This window comes from Cynocephalus volans, chromosome 1 (genome assembly GCF_027409185.1).
Source record: "Cynocephalus volans isolate mCynVol1 chromosome 1, mCynVol1.pri, whole genome shotgun sequence".
NCBI lineage: Eukaryota > Metazoa > Chordata > Mammalia > Dermoptera > Cynocephalidae > Cynocephalus > Cynocephalus volans.
This window is the reverse complement of record NC_084460.1, coordinates 295,906,049-295,920,057: the sequence shown is the minus strand read 5'-3', so window position 1 is coordinate 295,920,057 and position 14,009 is coordinate 295,906,049. Positions and strand designations below refer to the sequence as shown.

Here is a 14,009-nt window from a genome sequence, read left to right as displayed (position 1 = left end):
CTTTGAAATCAGCTACATGTGAACTTGTACATCTCATGGCCTCTTGTAATTTTTAAATGGTGATAAATACACCCATGTAGGGACAGCATTCGTCAAAAACTTATTCCAGTTTCTGACAATAAAGGAAACAATTGGGGATTCGGGGGCTAGCAGTACAGCTCCAACCATCTCTCTGACATCTACAGTAGACACCAGTTGTGAGCCAACCACCAGTGCTGCCTTTTCATCCTTTGTCATGGGATCCACTGCCTCTCGCAGATGCCTATGAACCTTCCATTAGTGTGAATAAGTTCTCAAATATGTTGGTAAAATGGAATCCGTCAAACCACATGCAAACCACAAGCCACCAAGGAAATGCCTGGCCATGTTACACACCAGGAAGTAACTGGAACACTTGACAATTACGCCAGATTATTAGTTATCTTTATCTCCACCTTCTGGACTTCTGATAAAACTTGTCCCATAGAAGCTTACTGTGAATCTTCAGTGAAAGATAATCAGTGTTTACTTCAGACACAAACCAGTGGGCGACAGGCTACGCCAGCCCTCAGATATGGTCTGTGTTCTCCACAGTATTTCTTACAATTTAAATTTGACAACATTTAAAAATTAGAAGGTTCATCAAAATCTGCATTTCTGGCATCAAAATCCATATTTAAGAGTAAAAACCAGAAGCTCTGACATTACGGGAGCCATCAGCTGGAGCCGAGCGGCAGCTGCTCCCAGGAGCCTGGGCCCTCCAGTCCCCCCGGTCCCCAGCACCCCTCATGGCTGCCCACTCTACTCACTTACATTGCTTGCCTGACCCCTGGCTTGGGTAAACATCTTCTACCAAGGGCAGCATCAATGATCTTCGCTTCTGTCTAATGCTGGTCTCATGGGGATCACACATTGCCTAGAGAGGAAACTGGCAAGGGTCCCCTGAGGCCCCCACTGTGGATCCAGCTGGGCTCAGCAGGGGAAGAGGTGGCTGGCCCTGGGGCAAGTGCCCAGCACTTCACATTTCTTTCCGCTGGTCACACACTTGCTAGCATAGGGCAGTGGTTCTCAACTTAAATCAGAGTCCCTGGAGGGCTTGGTAAAACACAGATGGCTGGGAGTCCACCTTGGAATTTCTGATTCAGCAAGTCCAAGGTGCATTCTGATAATCTTCAAGGCTAACCAGTTCCCAGGTTATGCTCATGCTGCTGCCAGTCTAGGGCCCACACTTGGAGAGTCGCTGGCATATTGGAAAGGGAAAAGACTTTGCAGCCATGCACATCTTTGTCTTCCAACAAAGAAGACTGTGTCTGTGAGCCTCTGTTTGCTCTTATATGAAATAGGTGGTTGTGAGGATGAAATGAGCTAACACAGCTCGAGATCCTTTCAAAGATTCAAGTTCAGAGCCAGCCCTCAGAAAACCATCAGTAACTCCCCTGCTGGAGACCCACTGAGCTCTGGTTTATTAACCAGCAAGAGGAGATAACCCTGCTGTGGACTGGTATGAGGGGCAAGTTAACTAACATGATGGAACTGCTTGTGTACTGTAAAAGATTATACAAATAGTACCATTATTCCAAATATTTTTATTTATTTGTAAACAAATACTTATATAGTGCTTAGTATGTGCCAATATTTTAAACACTTTAGAAACATTATCTGATTTAGTCATCACAACAAAACCCATGAGGTAGGTCCTGCTATTACGATCATCTCCATTTTCAGATAAGCAGTGGTGTGCTGGTAAATGTTTAACAACCAGCTCTCTGGAAGAAAATATCAGCCCTGATTTGTAGTGTCTGCTGACTCTTCTGGTGTAAATACTCCCGCCGTGGATAATTTTCAACTACCAATGTGACATCATTGAACGTGGAGTTGGGAGAGAAGTAGCACATCTCTGTAGAGAATCTCCAGCATATAATAGACAAAAATAATCTCTCCCGCATAGATAGTAGAAGTGTAGTAAAAGCATTAGGAAGTGATGAGCTTTGATTATTACCTTTGTTGTTTATAGAATCTATTTAATTCTAGGTTTGTATAATTTAATTTTTAATAATCACTATCTTTAACAACCAACTCACAAAATCCCTAAAAATTTAGCAGCCAGCTCTTGCAATCCAATACAAGCTGGTTCCAACATGCCACTGTAGGAGGAAACTGAGGCATAGAGAGGTTAAGTATCATGCAGATGAGCTGGCTCCAGAGTTCATACTCTTAACCATTACGCCCTTCACCCTGAACGATCTTTAGCTGAGTTAATAAAACTAAATGCACCATTCAATGTGTGCCTGAGGTTGTGTTTATTTGTACCAACTGACGTTGCCTATATAGAAAATTTCACACACAGGGATTCATTTATGAGTCAATTAACTAGATCTCCTTATAGTTCTACTTTCCCACCACTTACTAAAGCTTTGTAATGTGTAATAGGATTCATTACACTGCAAAGACCAAACAGAGATAATGTTTGCTAAAGAAATGAACAACTTAAAAATTCATAAGCCATTACTTTATTTGCACTGCTGTCATTAAAATTGATAGCATGTTAATAGAAATCAAGCCTTAGTCTTTGATTATACAACAAGAAGCTTAAAAGTGTTTTCTGAACCTCACTGCCAAGGATGACAGTTATGAAATGTATGTACCTTCAAATCTACACATACATGTATAAAATTAAATGTATTTGCACTACCCACTAATGACTCAAATTAATTCAGAAGAGCTGAAAACAAAGAAGCAGCCTCACAAATCTAAGTGTGATGGTTCATAACAGTTCCTGTTGCACAGGGCTCCTACAGCTGATTAAACTTGAGTCGTACATAAGAGGAGACTGCTAGAAAACATGGTCCTAAAAAGCTAATCAAATCAAAAAGTGAGAAAAGGCAATCTACAGGGGAAAAAAACATATGTCTTTCATTGCATGTGCAATTTCCATATTAACGGTGCTCATTCAGCTATGGGGGGTCCTACCTCTCTAGATCAAAGACATTCACTGTGTGACCTCAATCAAGTTGTTCTATTTTTCCCTTAAGCATCTCACTGCTGACAACTCTCTTATCAGAATTTGGCTAGGCAAGTGGCACAGGGAACACAAGAGTACAGCTGTCTTGATTTTTAGTCGAGCTACTTTTAATCGTCCTGCACATGTTTTTCCCATACTCTGACCATCCATTCCCAGGAGGAGATCTGCACCTCCGCACCCAGATGGAGAATCGCCTCTCCTGTCATGGCCGAAGGACTATAAACTTTGAATGGCGTTGGTGGATTGTTATTATCTCACACTAGAGCATTCATTTTTAGTATCTCTTCACGACAAACCTACTTAGTGTTATTATCCCACACGACACACATACTACAGACAAGGAAAGTGAGGCTCAGTAACACTGATGTACCAGAACAGAACAACCCTTCACAAGAAAGATTCAATATTGAGGACCTTGTCAGAAATGGACCAGCCACTGTCCACACCCAACCCTGGAATAACCCAGCAGGGCTTCTTGTTTACCTCCCATCGGCGGTCATTGGTAAAAATCTCATCATTGGCTAAGTCCAGCTGGTTCCACTCCAGCAGAAGCTTCAGCTGCCCATTCCAGTTATCCTTATCTTGTTCATTGGTACTGAAGGCTATAAGAGGGCAGGAAAAGGCCCAGAAATGAGAGTCAGAACCATTCAGTATGGCCCAAAGTACACAATGAGGATCAACTCAGGCTGTAGTCATATCTTTCTACTGCACATCCTAACAGTGTAACAATGGTGTATTGAGATTCTTCCATAGATTCAGATTCCATGAGCCTTATACCTCAAGGGCTGTATCTGACTCATGCTATATCTAAATCTATGAAATAATGAGCCATATTACAACAATGTTTTCTCTTGCCTTTTGCAGAGTTAATATTTTCTGTATCTACACACTTCTACAGACATAATCCCCACTTTCATAAATACTCTTACAACCACATTTCTGGCAAGCACAGTAAGAAGGATTTTAATAAATAGCTAATGCTTAAATTGCACTTCCAACGTGCCCAGCCCTACCCTGTGTTCTTTACGTATATTAATCAATCAGTTCAACTCTAGATGGTAAGCCTTTGTCAAGGATCTACTTCAGGTAATATTCACTTTGATGAAATTCTAAAACAGCAAGATCATAGATGAGAAATTTTTAAGTAAATACATTAGTATGAAATTCGAGTGCAAAATCACTTATGTGCGTGAAGTGTGTGTGCATGTTTTTACAAATATGTAGATCTCTAAGACAGTTCCTATAGCTTTTGTCATGTTCTCAAAGGAGTCTGAGACTCAAAAAATATATATATATTTTAAACCACTGTTAGAGACAGTTCTTTGGAGAGTTCTGTGATCATATTTGATCAGTATTTTAATGACATAAAAATTCTTGTTCTGTCAAATACCTACAACCAAGGGGATATACCTCACTAGGCAATAGTTGTTATTCTAGCTCCATCTATGATAATCAAAATTAAGTGCAGGATTATGTTTCAAGAAAAAGAAATGTAAACCACAAAAAGCTACAGAAAGCAACACAAAGCTGAAACTTTGGAGGGAGCTATTTTTACTTACCTTTGTACAGAGCGTAGGAAATAGCATTGCTCACAATCTCATCCCCAGCTTCTTCCATTTTAATAACTGTTAATAGGTGAGAACTTTCGAGAATTTCTTTGAGCTGGCAACATATAAAGAACAAAGTTATCAGTCAACTGATTTTGGGCATGAGAAGCATAAACTTCTCTCTTTTGGTGAGGAATCTTTTATTCTGTCTTTTAAAAAAGACCCCCTATAGGAGAGTTCCAGATCTCCTTCCCTCACCTGCAGTGTCTGTACCCATAGCTTCCCATTTCTAAACTGTAAAACTGGATCCTTGACCACAATAAGAATAAAGTACAGTCATCCCTCAGTATCCATGAGAGGTTGGTCCCAGGACCCCCTGCAGATACTAAAATCCATAGATGCTCGAGTCCCAGATATAAAATGGCATAGTATTTGCATATAACTTAAGCACATCTCCTGTATAATTTATATCATCTCTAGACTATTTATAACACCTAATACAATGCCTACACATCATTTCACTCCTGTGGATTCAAGGCAGTATTTGGCATGTGGCAAATTCAGTTTTTGCTTTTTGGAAGTTTGTGGAATTTTTTCTGAATATCTTCTATCCGCAGTTGGTTGAATCTGTGAATGTGGAACCCACGGATATGGAGGGCTGACGGTGCTGCGTGTACAAGAGCACAAATATCAAAAAGCTCCTATCAGAGGTGAGAGCCTCATGTGACTGGCTGGGCACATGTAGATGCTCAGTTGTTGGATGAATGAACAAATGAACAGAGGACAACAGAAGACCATAGAAACCATCCAAGTATGGTCATAAAGACTTAAATGGTAAGAAAGAAAAGTTCAAATGCAAACAAGAACCACAAGGACTCAGTGATTGGATAAAGAAATAAGGAATTTGCTATATGATTCTTTGTGATTTTCTGTAATGTTTCATTTTAAAATATTTTTATAACTGAAGAACCCCCTAATTCCAAGGTTCCACGTATTCACGAGCCTGGTGGGTGCTTGGCGAGGAAGGGCTCCTTCTAGAGGAGGAAGCAACTCAGTTTCAGCTCGATGAGTTTGAGGTGATGGTGGGTTTTCCTGACAACATCTGGAAATGAGGACCTGGAACTGCAGAGTCTCCGCTGGGTGGGAGAGGGAAGTCTCAGGGTCTGGCTGTTATAAAGTGGAAAGACAGGGACTAAGATGGGCCCTTGGATTTGTACAGTAGGAGGTGAGCTTTAAAGGCTGCCATTTCCTGGGAAAGGTAGTGACGGAGGGCTTAGTTTAGAAGATGTGGCATCAGGGGATGATGAGGAAATAAACCAAAACTGCAGGAAGACACAAAGCACAGGGATTTTGAGGGAGAGTGTGGGAGGGGATGATACCAGGAAGGGAAAGGTTCTCTTCCCCATGTCGGCAGCCTTTGCTCAGGCTGAAGGAAAGGGCCCAACTAGAAATGACAGGCAGGGCAGAGGGGTCCAGGTCCCAAGAATACGGGGCACAAGTAGGGGTGGGCAGTACCAAGGGGGGAAGATATCTTTTCTCTGAAACAAAAAGGAAAGAGAAAATGAATACGGATACAGAGTAAGCTGATGACACCCAGAGATGGCTGCAGGGGCCTCCTAAGTGGTTTCCCCCTCCCCACGCACTCTTGCCTCCTCCAATCCTGTCCCTCCATCATAGCCATGTGAGCTTTTCTGAACTCAAGCCTAATCACATTTTCTCCCTGCCTCAAAACTGTCAACGGCATCCCATCACACTTGAACAAGACCAAAACCTCAAAACAGTGTTCAGGGGCCTGCCTGGTCTGGCCCCTGGCAAGCTCTTTGGCTTCCACTCAGAAGATCTGCCCTTGCTGCCATCTCTCAGCTCCTCAGGTAGGCCATGCTCGCCTCCCACCTCAGGACCTTTGCACATGCTGTTCCCACCATCACAGTCTTGGCCCTAACCTCATTAACTCTATTCATCCCTCAGGTCTTGGCTCCCATGTCACTGCCTTTGGGAAACCTTTCATAAAGCTCCACGCCAGGCTCCCTCGTAATGTCCTTTGATAGATCACACATATCAAAAAGCTTGTCCTGTTATATTTCTTCAGAACACCCATTTCAGTGTGAAATTACACCAAGCATTGTATTGCAGTCATGCAACAGGAAACTTTTTTCAACTTGTTTCCTCTAGGAGGACACAAACTCTTTCTATTGTGTACTTGATTCTTTTTGAAGTGCCTACTCTAGAACCTGGCACACAGTACGTGCTCAATAAGTATCAGCAAAATAAATTAACAAATGAAAGAGTTTAAAATGAATAAATGAATGAACGAATGAAATATAGATTGGTTGAAAGTTTGGGAGATTATCAAGGATCAAGTTCTTGAGAAGGTGACGAGTAGGGATAGGGGAATAACTAGGAGAGCTGTCAGGAGCGGAGGGTGTGATCCCAATGGAAGCGTTCAATGGATCTCACAGAGAGGCCAAGAAGTCCTGATTTGGGGATTTGTCTTCCACATGATCAGAGAGGTCACCCAGGATTACCCTGGAAGGTTGCTTAATCAATATTTTACCAAACGTATACATTCGTTAATTAATAATTCCACTCTTAAGCTCAGTCTTCTGGGAAATCTGTACCAAGTGCAAAATGCCACCTGAGTGCATAACTAAAATGCCAGTCTAATTTTTATGATTGATGTATGTCTTCTGATTGACATGATTATATCATTAGCACATTAGATTTGAATATGAATTAGATATGAATTTCAGAAAGGATAATATAATCAAAGAAGGTAGAATATGTCTGACTTTTAGCCTGTTTCAGATGAGTTGCCTGTAACAGTTTTCTTGAAGCAGAAATCAAAATGTCTCATAAAGGGCATGGGGACCCATTAGGTGATCTTTGTTCTTTGGACATGACCTGATCCAGACCTGGCAAAGCCAACTTGTATAAGGAGTAAGAGAAAAGTCACTGGAATGGGCCCAGGGCTGTCTTTCGTGGATAAGATAAGAGTTGCCTATTTCTTCCTCTATGGGTATCCTCAGACTGACCACTGAATGTCTTCCATCCATCATGGGAAACTACCTCGAAAGCGGTGATCAATACACAATGCCTTATTTCGATATTTACACTTTGGGATTGGCCCATTTATATGTTTAGAAGTGACTCAAACTCGACACGAATGTTTGGAGAATCAAAAATGTGTATAACCACTTTGGGAAGGAAGGACTCCTTTTCACTAACTACATATTTTCATGCAGAAGGAGCATCATCAGAATTAGCTGTCTGGACACTCTCTACCCCTTCACTTACTCCTACTCAGGGTTGGGGCGTGACTTTGGCCTTGCCCAGCCAGCCATTTCCTGCTTCTCTCACTGAGATCTGCTCCGTGCAGAGTGCTAGTGCTCTGGTCTGCGGCCAGCCACCATGCCTAGCCTGGTAGGACGGCCAGCAGTTGTCTGGCACTGCCTATGTCAGGGTGGGCTCATCTGTCTTATTCTGGGTCTCAGAATAAGGAGGCCCATTGGCGCAGCATCTCTGAGCCCCATCTTTCAACTTTGCCTTTATCATCAATAAAACTAACATTTTATCTCCATTTGCCCGATTCTTGTGTCTATCTCTCAACTGGACTCGGAGGAGATACAAGAAAATCCCAATAAGAAGTTTTGCATAAAACCATAAGTTTTACCATTTTAGTAAAATCTAAAAGCAGTCGTTAGACAGGGCATTGTCAGCACCAATGCTGTCTTTCAGCTGTGGGATGAAGATTCACCTGCATTTCTAAGTTCTGATTTTTCTAATACAGAAAGGACTTGTTTCCTGATCATTTCAAATTATATTGCTCCACCAGGATTACTGGCTAACTGCCCTCTCATGTGGAATTAAATAAGACCATTAGGGTCCCACTTCATGTAATTTACTAAAGGGTACCTGGCAGCCTGGAAGGCTGGGTTGACCATTATTTACATGGTTTGTCCAGGTTTGTCTTAAACAATAACAAAGGCTACCATGAGCAAGAAGAAATTATCTTTGCTATCCCAGGATTTCAGTTTACTGCATTTAATATTTTCTGGCTCTTCCACAACTAAATATTATTGAAATGCTGAGCTAGTTAAAGAATGCTTTTTTTATTATTCATACTGAATCCAACCTTTGACTCTCATGATGAAATGGGCCGTATGATTAAAATAACATTCTTTCCTTCATGGAAAAATTTCCATAAAAATTCTCAAAATCTGCCATTTTTGAATGAGCTGATGAAAATGCAGCTATTGATATTCATGTGATCTTTCTAATGACTGAGCAGTCAGGAAAAGGAAGGTCATTAAAAGTCAACAGCAGTCACTATACAGAGAAAACCGAGAAAGCGTTGCACTAATATGTCAAAATATTTTTCTAAGCATAGCAGTAAGAAGCATAATAAGTATTACGATAGGTCCTCATTTCTTGCATGATCTAACAAGAAAGATGAAAGATGCTGACCTGAGTCACAGGCCAGTTAATGTAGAAAGGCAATTACTCCGTAATGACAGTTTCTCCAGTAGATGCAGACTCAATTTATTCTTTTTTTTTTTTTTTTTTTTGTCTTTTTTGTGACCGGTACTCAGCCAGTGAGTGCACCAGCCCTTCCTATATAGGATCCGAACCCGTGGCGGGAGCGTCACCGCGCTCCCAGCGCCGCACTCTCCCGAGTGCGCCACGGGCTCGGCCCTGCAGACTCAATTTAGAGTCTGCATTTCTAAAATGCCATCACCAGAGATTTCCTTCCTCCCCATCACTGACACATACAAAACACTGAAGTCCATTTGTTGGCATCATGGCATAAATGAAGGATTGCAAGCTTTGCAAAAAGATCTGAATGTAAACCCCGTATGGTACCCCTTATGAGGTGAGTCACTTAACTTATCTGAGCTTCAGTTTCCAGCAAGACACCTGGTTTGTGCTGGAGTGGAGTCTCAAAGTCGCTGAGAAAGTTATCACACTCCTGTAGCTGCTAGTGGCGTTGGGCATTCAAGGCGTTCTCCCTTCCCATGAACTTGGCTTCCTCCTTCTCAGCCCTCCAACCTCTCCCCCTGTCACTCACCCATTTGATCCAACTTTCTGTTTCCTCCTCAGGCAGCCGGGACACCGTGCGGGGTAAGAAACGCACCAGCTTTTCCTTGACGATGGAAGACGTCAGAGTGTCCTCCACCTCCACCAGGCCAGCAATCACATCAGCAATCTGCCCCGAGCCTTCCACCACCACACAAGGAATTTTGCTTTTGATGGAGGTATTGATGGCCTGGGAGAAGGGAGACAGAGTTGGACAGATGGAACAGACACTGGGGATGGACAGAACCCAGCTGGAGACTAAGGTTGTAAATCAAGTTGTTCGACAAAATACATGGACACATCCCTGCGCTTTTCCCTTTGGGGTTCTTATTTTAAATCAGAAGCAAACCAAATACCTGCAATTGCTTTATGAATGAAAACTGTAGTCCGTTTGTATGACAGCCTGTGCAATTAACAAATTCCATAATAAGGACATGTGTTTGTTACTAGCTTAAGTTTGCCATAAATAGGTGCTTTAAAATATCCCCATGTACAAAATCTATCATTCCAAATCCTGACATAATATTTGAGTGACAAGTGTTAAGACCATATTCAACACTATTGTTGATAGCTTATCTGACAGAGGTTACGAATACTCGTATATTTAAGGTATGAAAATATCTTAAAAGCGGCAGCTGCATGTTACATGTTATGTCTGCTCACATATTTCCCTTCTCAAATAATCTCCCTTGCCCCTATTATCAAAAGAGAATAAAAATATATTTACTTCCTGGATAAACACCTCCCACACTTTTACTTCCTCTATAATAACTGCAGAGGTTATCATAGGGGAATTGGGTTTTAAGAATTTTAATTATTTGACAGCAAGACAAAGTGATCTACACGTGGGTATAGGAGAAACAGTCAAGCACCCTCCTTTAGGACTGAATGCTCCCTGTAGAGAGGACATCGCCCACAGAGCAGTGTGGTGCTGTGACAAGCACTGACCCAGGGTTAGAGACACAAGGCGGCTGGGATCCCCTCTGTGGGCCTCACACCTGCACTGCAGGTGGGACCCAGGGCGTGTGCTTGGTGGCAGCTGAAAGATGAAGGACAGAGAGCTGAAGAGACACTCGCTTGGCATTTCCTACTTCTTTCCCTTGTCTCTCCCATCTTTCGTGTGGGTTATTAGTTGGCTGAGCAGACATTGGTGGAAAATGCTGTAGAAATGCCATAGCAAAGAACTGCAGTTGCTCTCGATCCTTCCCTAAACCCTAGGCCAAGAAAGTTGCATTCCAAATCTAAAATTTGAGAGAAGAATAATAAATGTAACCATTTTTCAATTACTTTCTCTCCCTCTCTCTTCCTCTTTTATGTGGTTGCTTTTTTGGCATTAATATATTGACAATTTCACACTAAAAATAATCTCTATTTTAATTTTTCCCTGAAAAGTCATTCCCCAAAAGACTTTTATTTAACAATAATCTCAACAGTAGATCTCAGAGTAGGTACTCAATAAATATCTGATGAATGAATGAATGAAAAGACATTATTACATGAAAGAACAAACAAAGAGAAATGCTAGGTTATGATTCCAAATAACTTTGCCAGCAATTACTTGTAACTCTAGGGATGTGTTCTAGTAAAGAGAGGAGAGAGGATTGAGGATTGCAGATATCTTTAATCTAACCTCTGTTTTAGAGTTAAAACAGGATAGGGGAGATATGCAAATCAACATGGAAATTAATTTAAAAGGGGAGTTAAAAATTACTCTCTATTCCTAGAAAAATGAGGTCTTCAAAATACTGACTAAAAAGTAGTCACACAGATGCCCTTTTTCAAAAAGTCAAACAGAAGCCTGGCTGCAGGCGGGATGAACTCAGTAATATCAGAGTCCACAGGTATGGACTGGGAAGCTGGATTTTATTTCAACTGCCTGATGTTGCAGGTACAGAATCATTCAAGAAGCTTTCCAGATCTCAGAATCACTTAGGGTTGGGAACTTCTTCATGTAGAGGCCTTGCATCCACAGGCGGCACATGGATGAGCCCTCAGTGCTCTGGGAACATCTGATTTGAGGGCAATCTGTGTGTGCATGGTCATAGTTCATCTTCATGCAGATGGGGCAGCCATAGTTTTCCAATACATGCTGGTTCCCATCCTTAAGTCTCATGAATTAATGTCAACTCTCCTCCTTGGCAGGCTGATTGTCAAGGCCAAAACTAAGAACAGAGACCATTCATGTCACTCCAGATTCTCCTCCCAAATCTTCTTGGCTGAGAAGCAACCTAAGTCTGTTAGGGGTATAGCATGAGGAGGGAAAACATGACCTACTTGCTGTAGTGAAAGAAATTAGTCTGGTTAGATTAGATGAGCCCGAAAGCCCTCAAAATACAAATCTGTTGGGTAAACTCGTTAATCGATCTTCTAGAAAACTAAACCAGGACTCACTTTCAAAGTCTCTTTTCCACCTCCTTGGGCAAAACACACAATGGGAATCTTGCCACCATAGTTGGAATCTGTAAAACATAAAAAATAAAGCTTCTTTTGGGATCAATAGAAATACTTGCCTACCTCGAGGACAGGTGGACCAGGAGCTTCTGCCCTGTGAGCCCAGGGTGTGGGGTGATGGTTGTATATCTCATGTTCTTAAACCTGATCATTTACTCATTGATCATGATGCATGAATCTTTTTGCCACAAAGTAGTAATAGCATGACACAAGTCATGTTAAAACTGTCACTGCTATTTAAAATATTAAAGAAGACTGGCCAGTTAGCTCAGTTGGTAGAGCATGGTGCTGATAACATCAAGGTCAAGGGTTTGAATCCCTGTACCAGATGCCAAAACAGTAAAATAAAATAAAATGCTAAAGTCTGTGAATAATTTATAATAATGATTGTTGCTCATTTGCATAATTGTATGCTTTCTTGAATAGGTGATAAAGTTGCATAACCGTGTGTTCTCCTGATAGAGTTTATTGCATATGTAAGTGTCTTCCTTCATGTACATCCCATTGTGAAAAGAAAATGGTTGAGAATATCCAACAAGTTCCTATTGTAAAGTCATCACAAGGCCATCGAGTTCCACAGCAGGACAGATCTCAACACCTGCTCCACGGGAAGAGAGAGAAAGTGTGCATCACTTCCCAAGGCAAAGAAAGGCTCTCACTCAGTGGCTGCATTCTCCCCTTGCAACCAATGGCTTAGGTGTTTCCATTATACAGAAATAACCAAGATCCAAAAAAGTAAACCATCCAATCGTTACACTAGTGGGTTGGTTTTTATCATTTCTACTCTAGCTGATTGCATTGCTTCATAAACTTGCATGTGCCATTGTGACTTTTTACTTGTTCTTAAATGGTGCCCAGCAAAAGAAAGGACAGCCGGGAGTGGAAGAGGGCAGCATTTGTCATTGCCTTCAGCATACTGCAGGGCACATATCGTCGTGACCCTAGCAGCAGCACTCCCAGCATCATGGAGAAAAACAAGAAGTACTAGCTTTTCTTTGGCAATGAAAACACCTAATCAGATGGCCTCACCACGCTTCCCCCAGTCATTGGTAGCTAGTTCTGGTGCTGCTGCTGCGGTTGCCATTAAGTATGTCAAGGGTCCCACTTCCCGAATACTGACCTGGAATAGAGCGCTCAGAGATGTATTTCTCCAGCTGATTCCGGAGCTTTGCTTCAACCGTGGGATGTCCATGACAGCCATTATCCACGAGCAGCAGATGGGTATGATTGTTGTCCAGGACATACAGAGGGTCTCGCGTGAAGTCATCCATAACGTACTGGGCTAAGAAATATCCCTGAAAAGTACAGGGAAACGTCTTTGAGATTTTATTGGCTGGCCAAGATGTATGATGATGTTTTAGTATGTTCATATTAAAGCTAATCCTTCGGGTTTAATTATATTGAAGACTTCTCCCAGATTCCTAAGTTCAGAAGGGTCTTAAGAGACCTTGTAGTACAGACTTCATGCTAAATATAAGACAATGAAGGTTCAAAATGGTTGGGTCACTCGCCCATTGTCACATAAACGGCCAGTGGCAGTGTAAGATCAGGTTCCCCGTCCAGTTCATGGTGCATCACCCTGTGCTCTTTTGTATAAATTCATTGAAATGGGCAGCATTCAGAGCATTTGGGAAGGTGTGGTATATGTATGCATGTGTGAAATGCATACATTTGCGCACACACACAAATATGTGTGTGGATGTGTCTGGATACAGGTAGAGGTAGATATTGACATACACACATACATACATATTTGTCCAGAATCTATTATATGCCAGGACCTATGCCAGGATCTAGGGATTAGAAAACGAATAAAATAGAGTCTTTATGCCTGAGAAGTACATAGTAACAGGACCACAGAAAGAAGCGATTAAATACCCTGTCCCCACAATACCAGAGAATAAAAAGCTGCTGCAAGAGCATAGAGAAAGGAATCC

At 41.8% G+C, this 14,009-nt stretch overlaps 1 protein-coding gene across 1 annotated transcript in view; it reads right to left on the bottom strand.

The window, feature by feature from the left end:
- The window catches only part of TRPM8 (transient receptor potential cation channel subfamily M member 8), an 82,089-nt gene that overhangs the window by 44,970 nt on the left and 23,110 nt on the right, over positions 1–14,009 (bottom strand). Inside the window, exons 7-11 of the mRNA XM_063095309.1 lie at positions 13,193–13,367; positions 12,013–12,080; positions 9,614–9,811; positions 4,561–4,663; positions 3,485–3,603 (exon numbers count right to left, since the gene is read on the bottom strand). Of these exons, the coding sequence (XP_062951379.1) occupies positions 3,485–3,603; positions 4,561–4,663; positions 9,614–9,811; positions 12,013–12,080; positions 13,193–13,367 (663 nt within the window). The remainder of the gene's footprint in view (positions 1–3,484; positions 3,604–4,560; positions 4,664–9,613; positions 9,812–12,012; positions 12,081–13,192; positions 13,368–14,009) is intronic.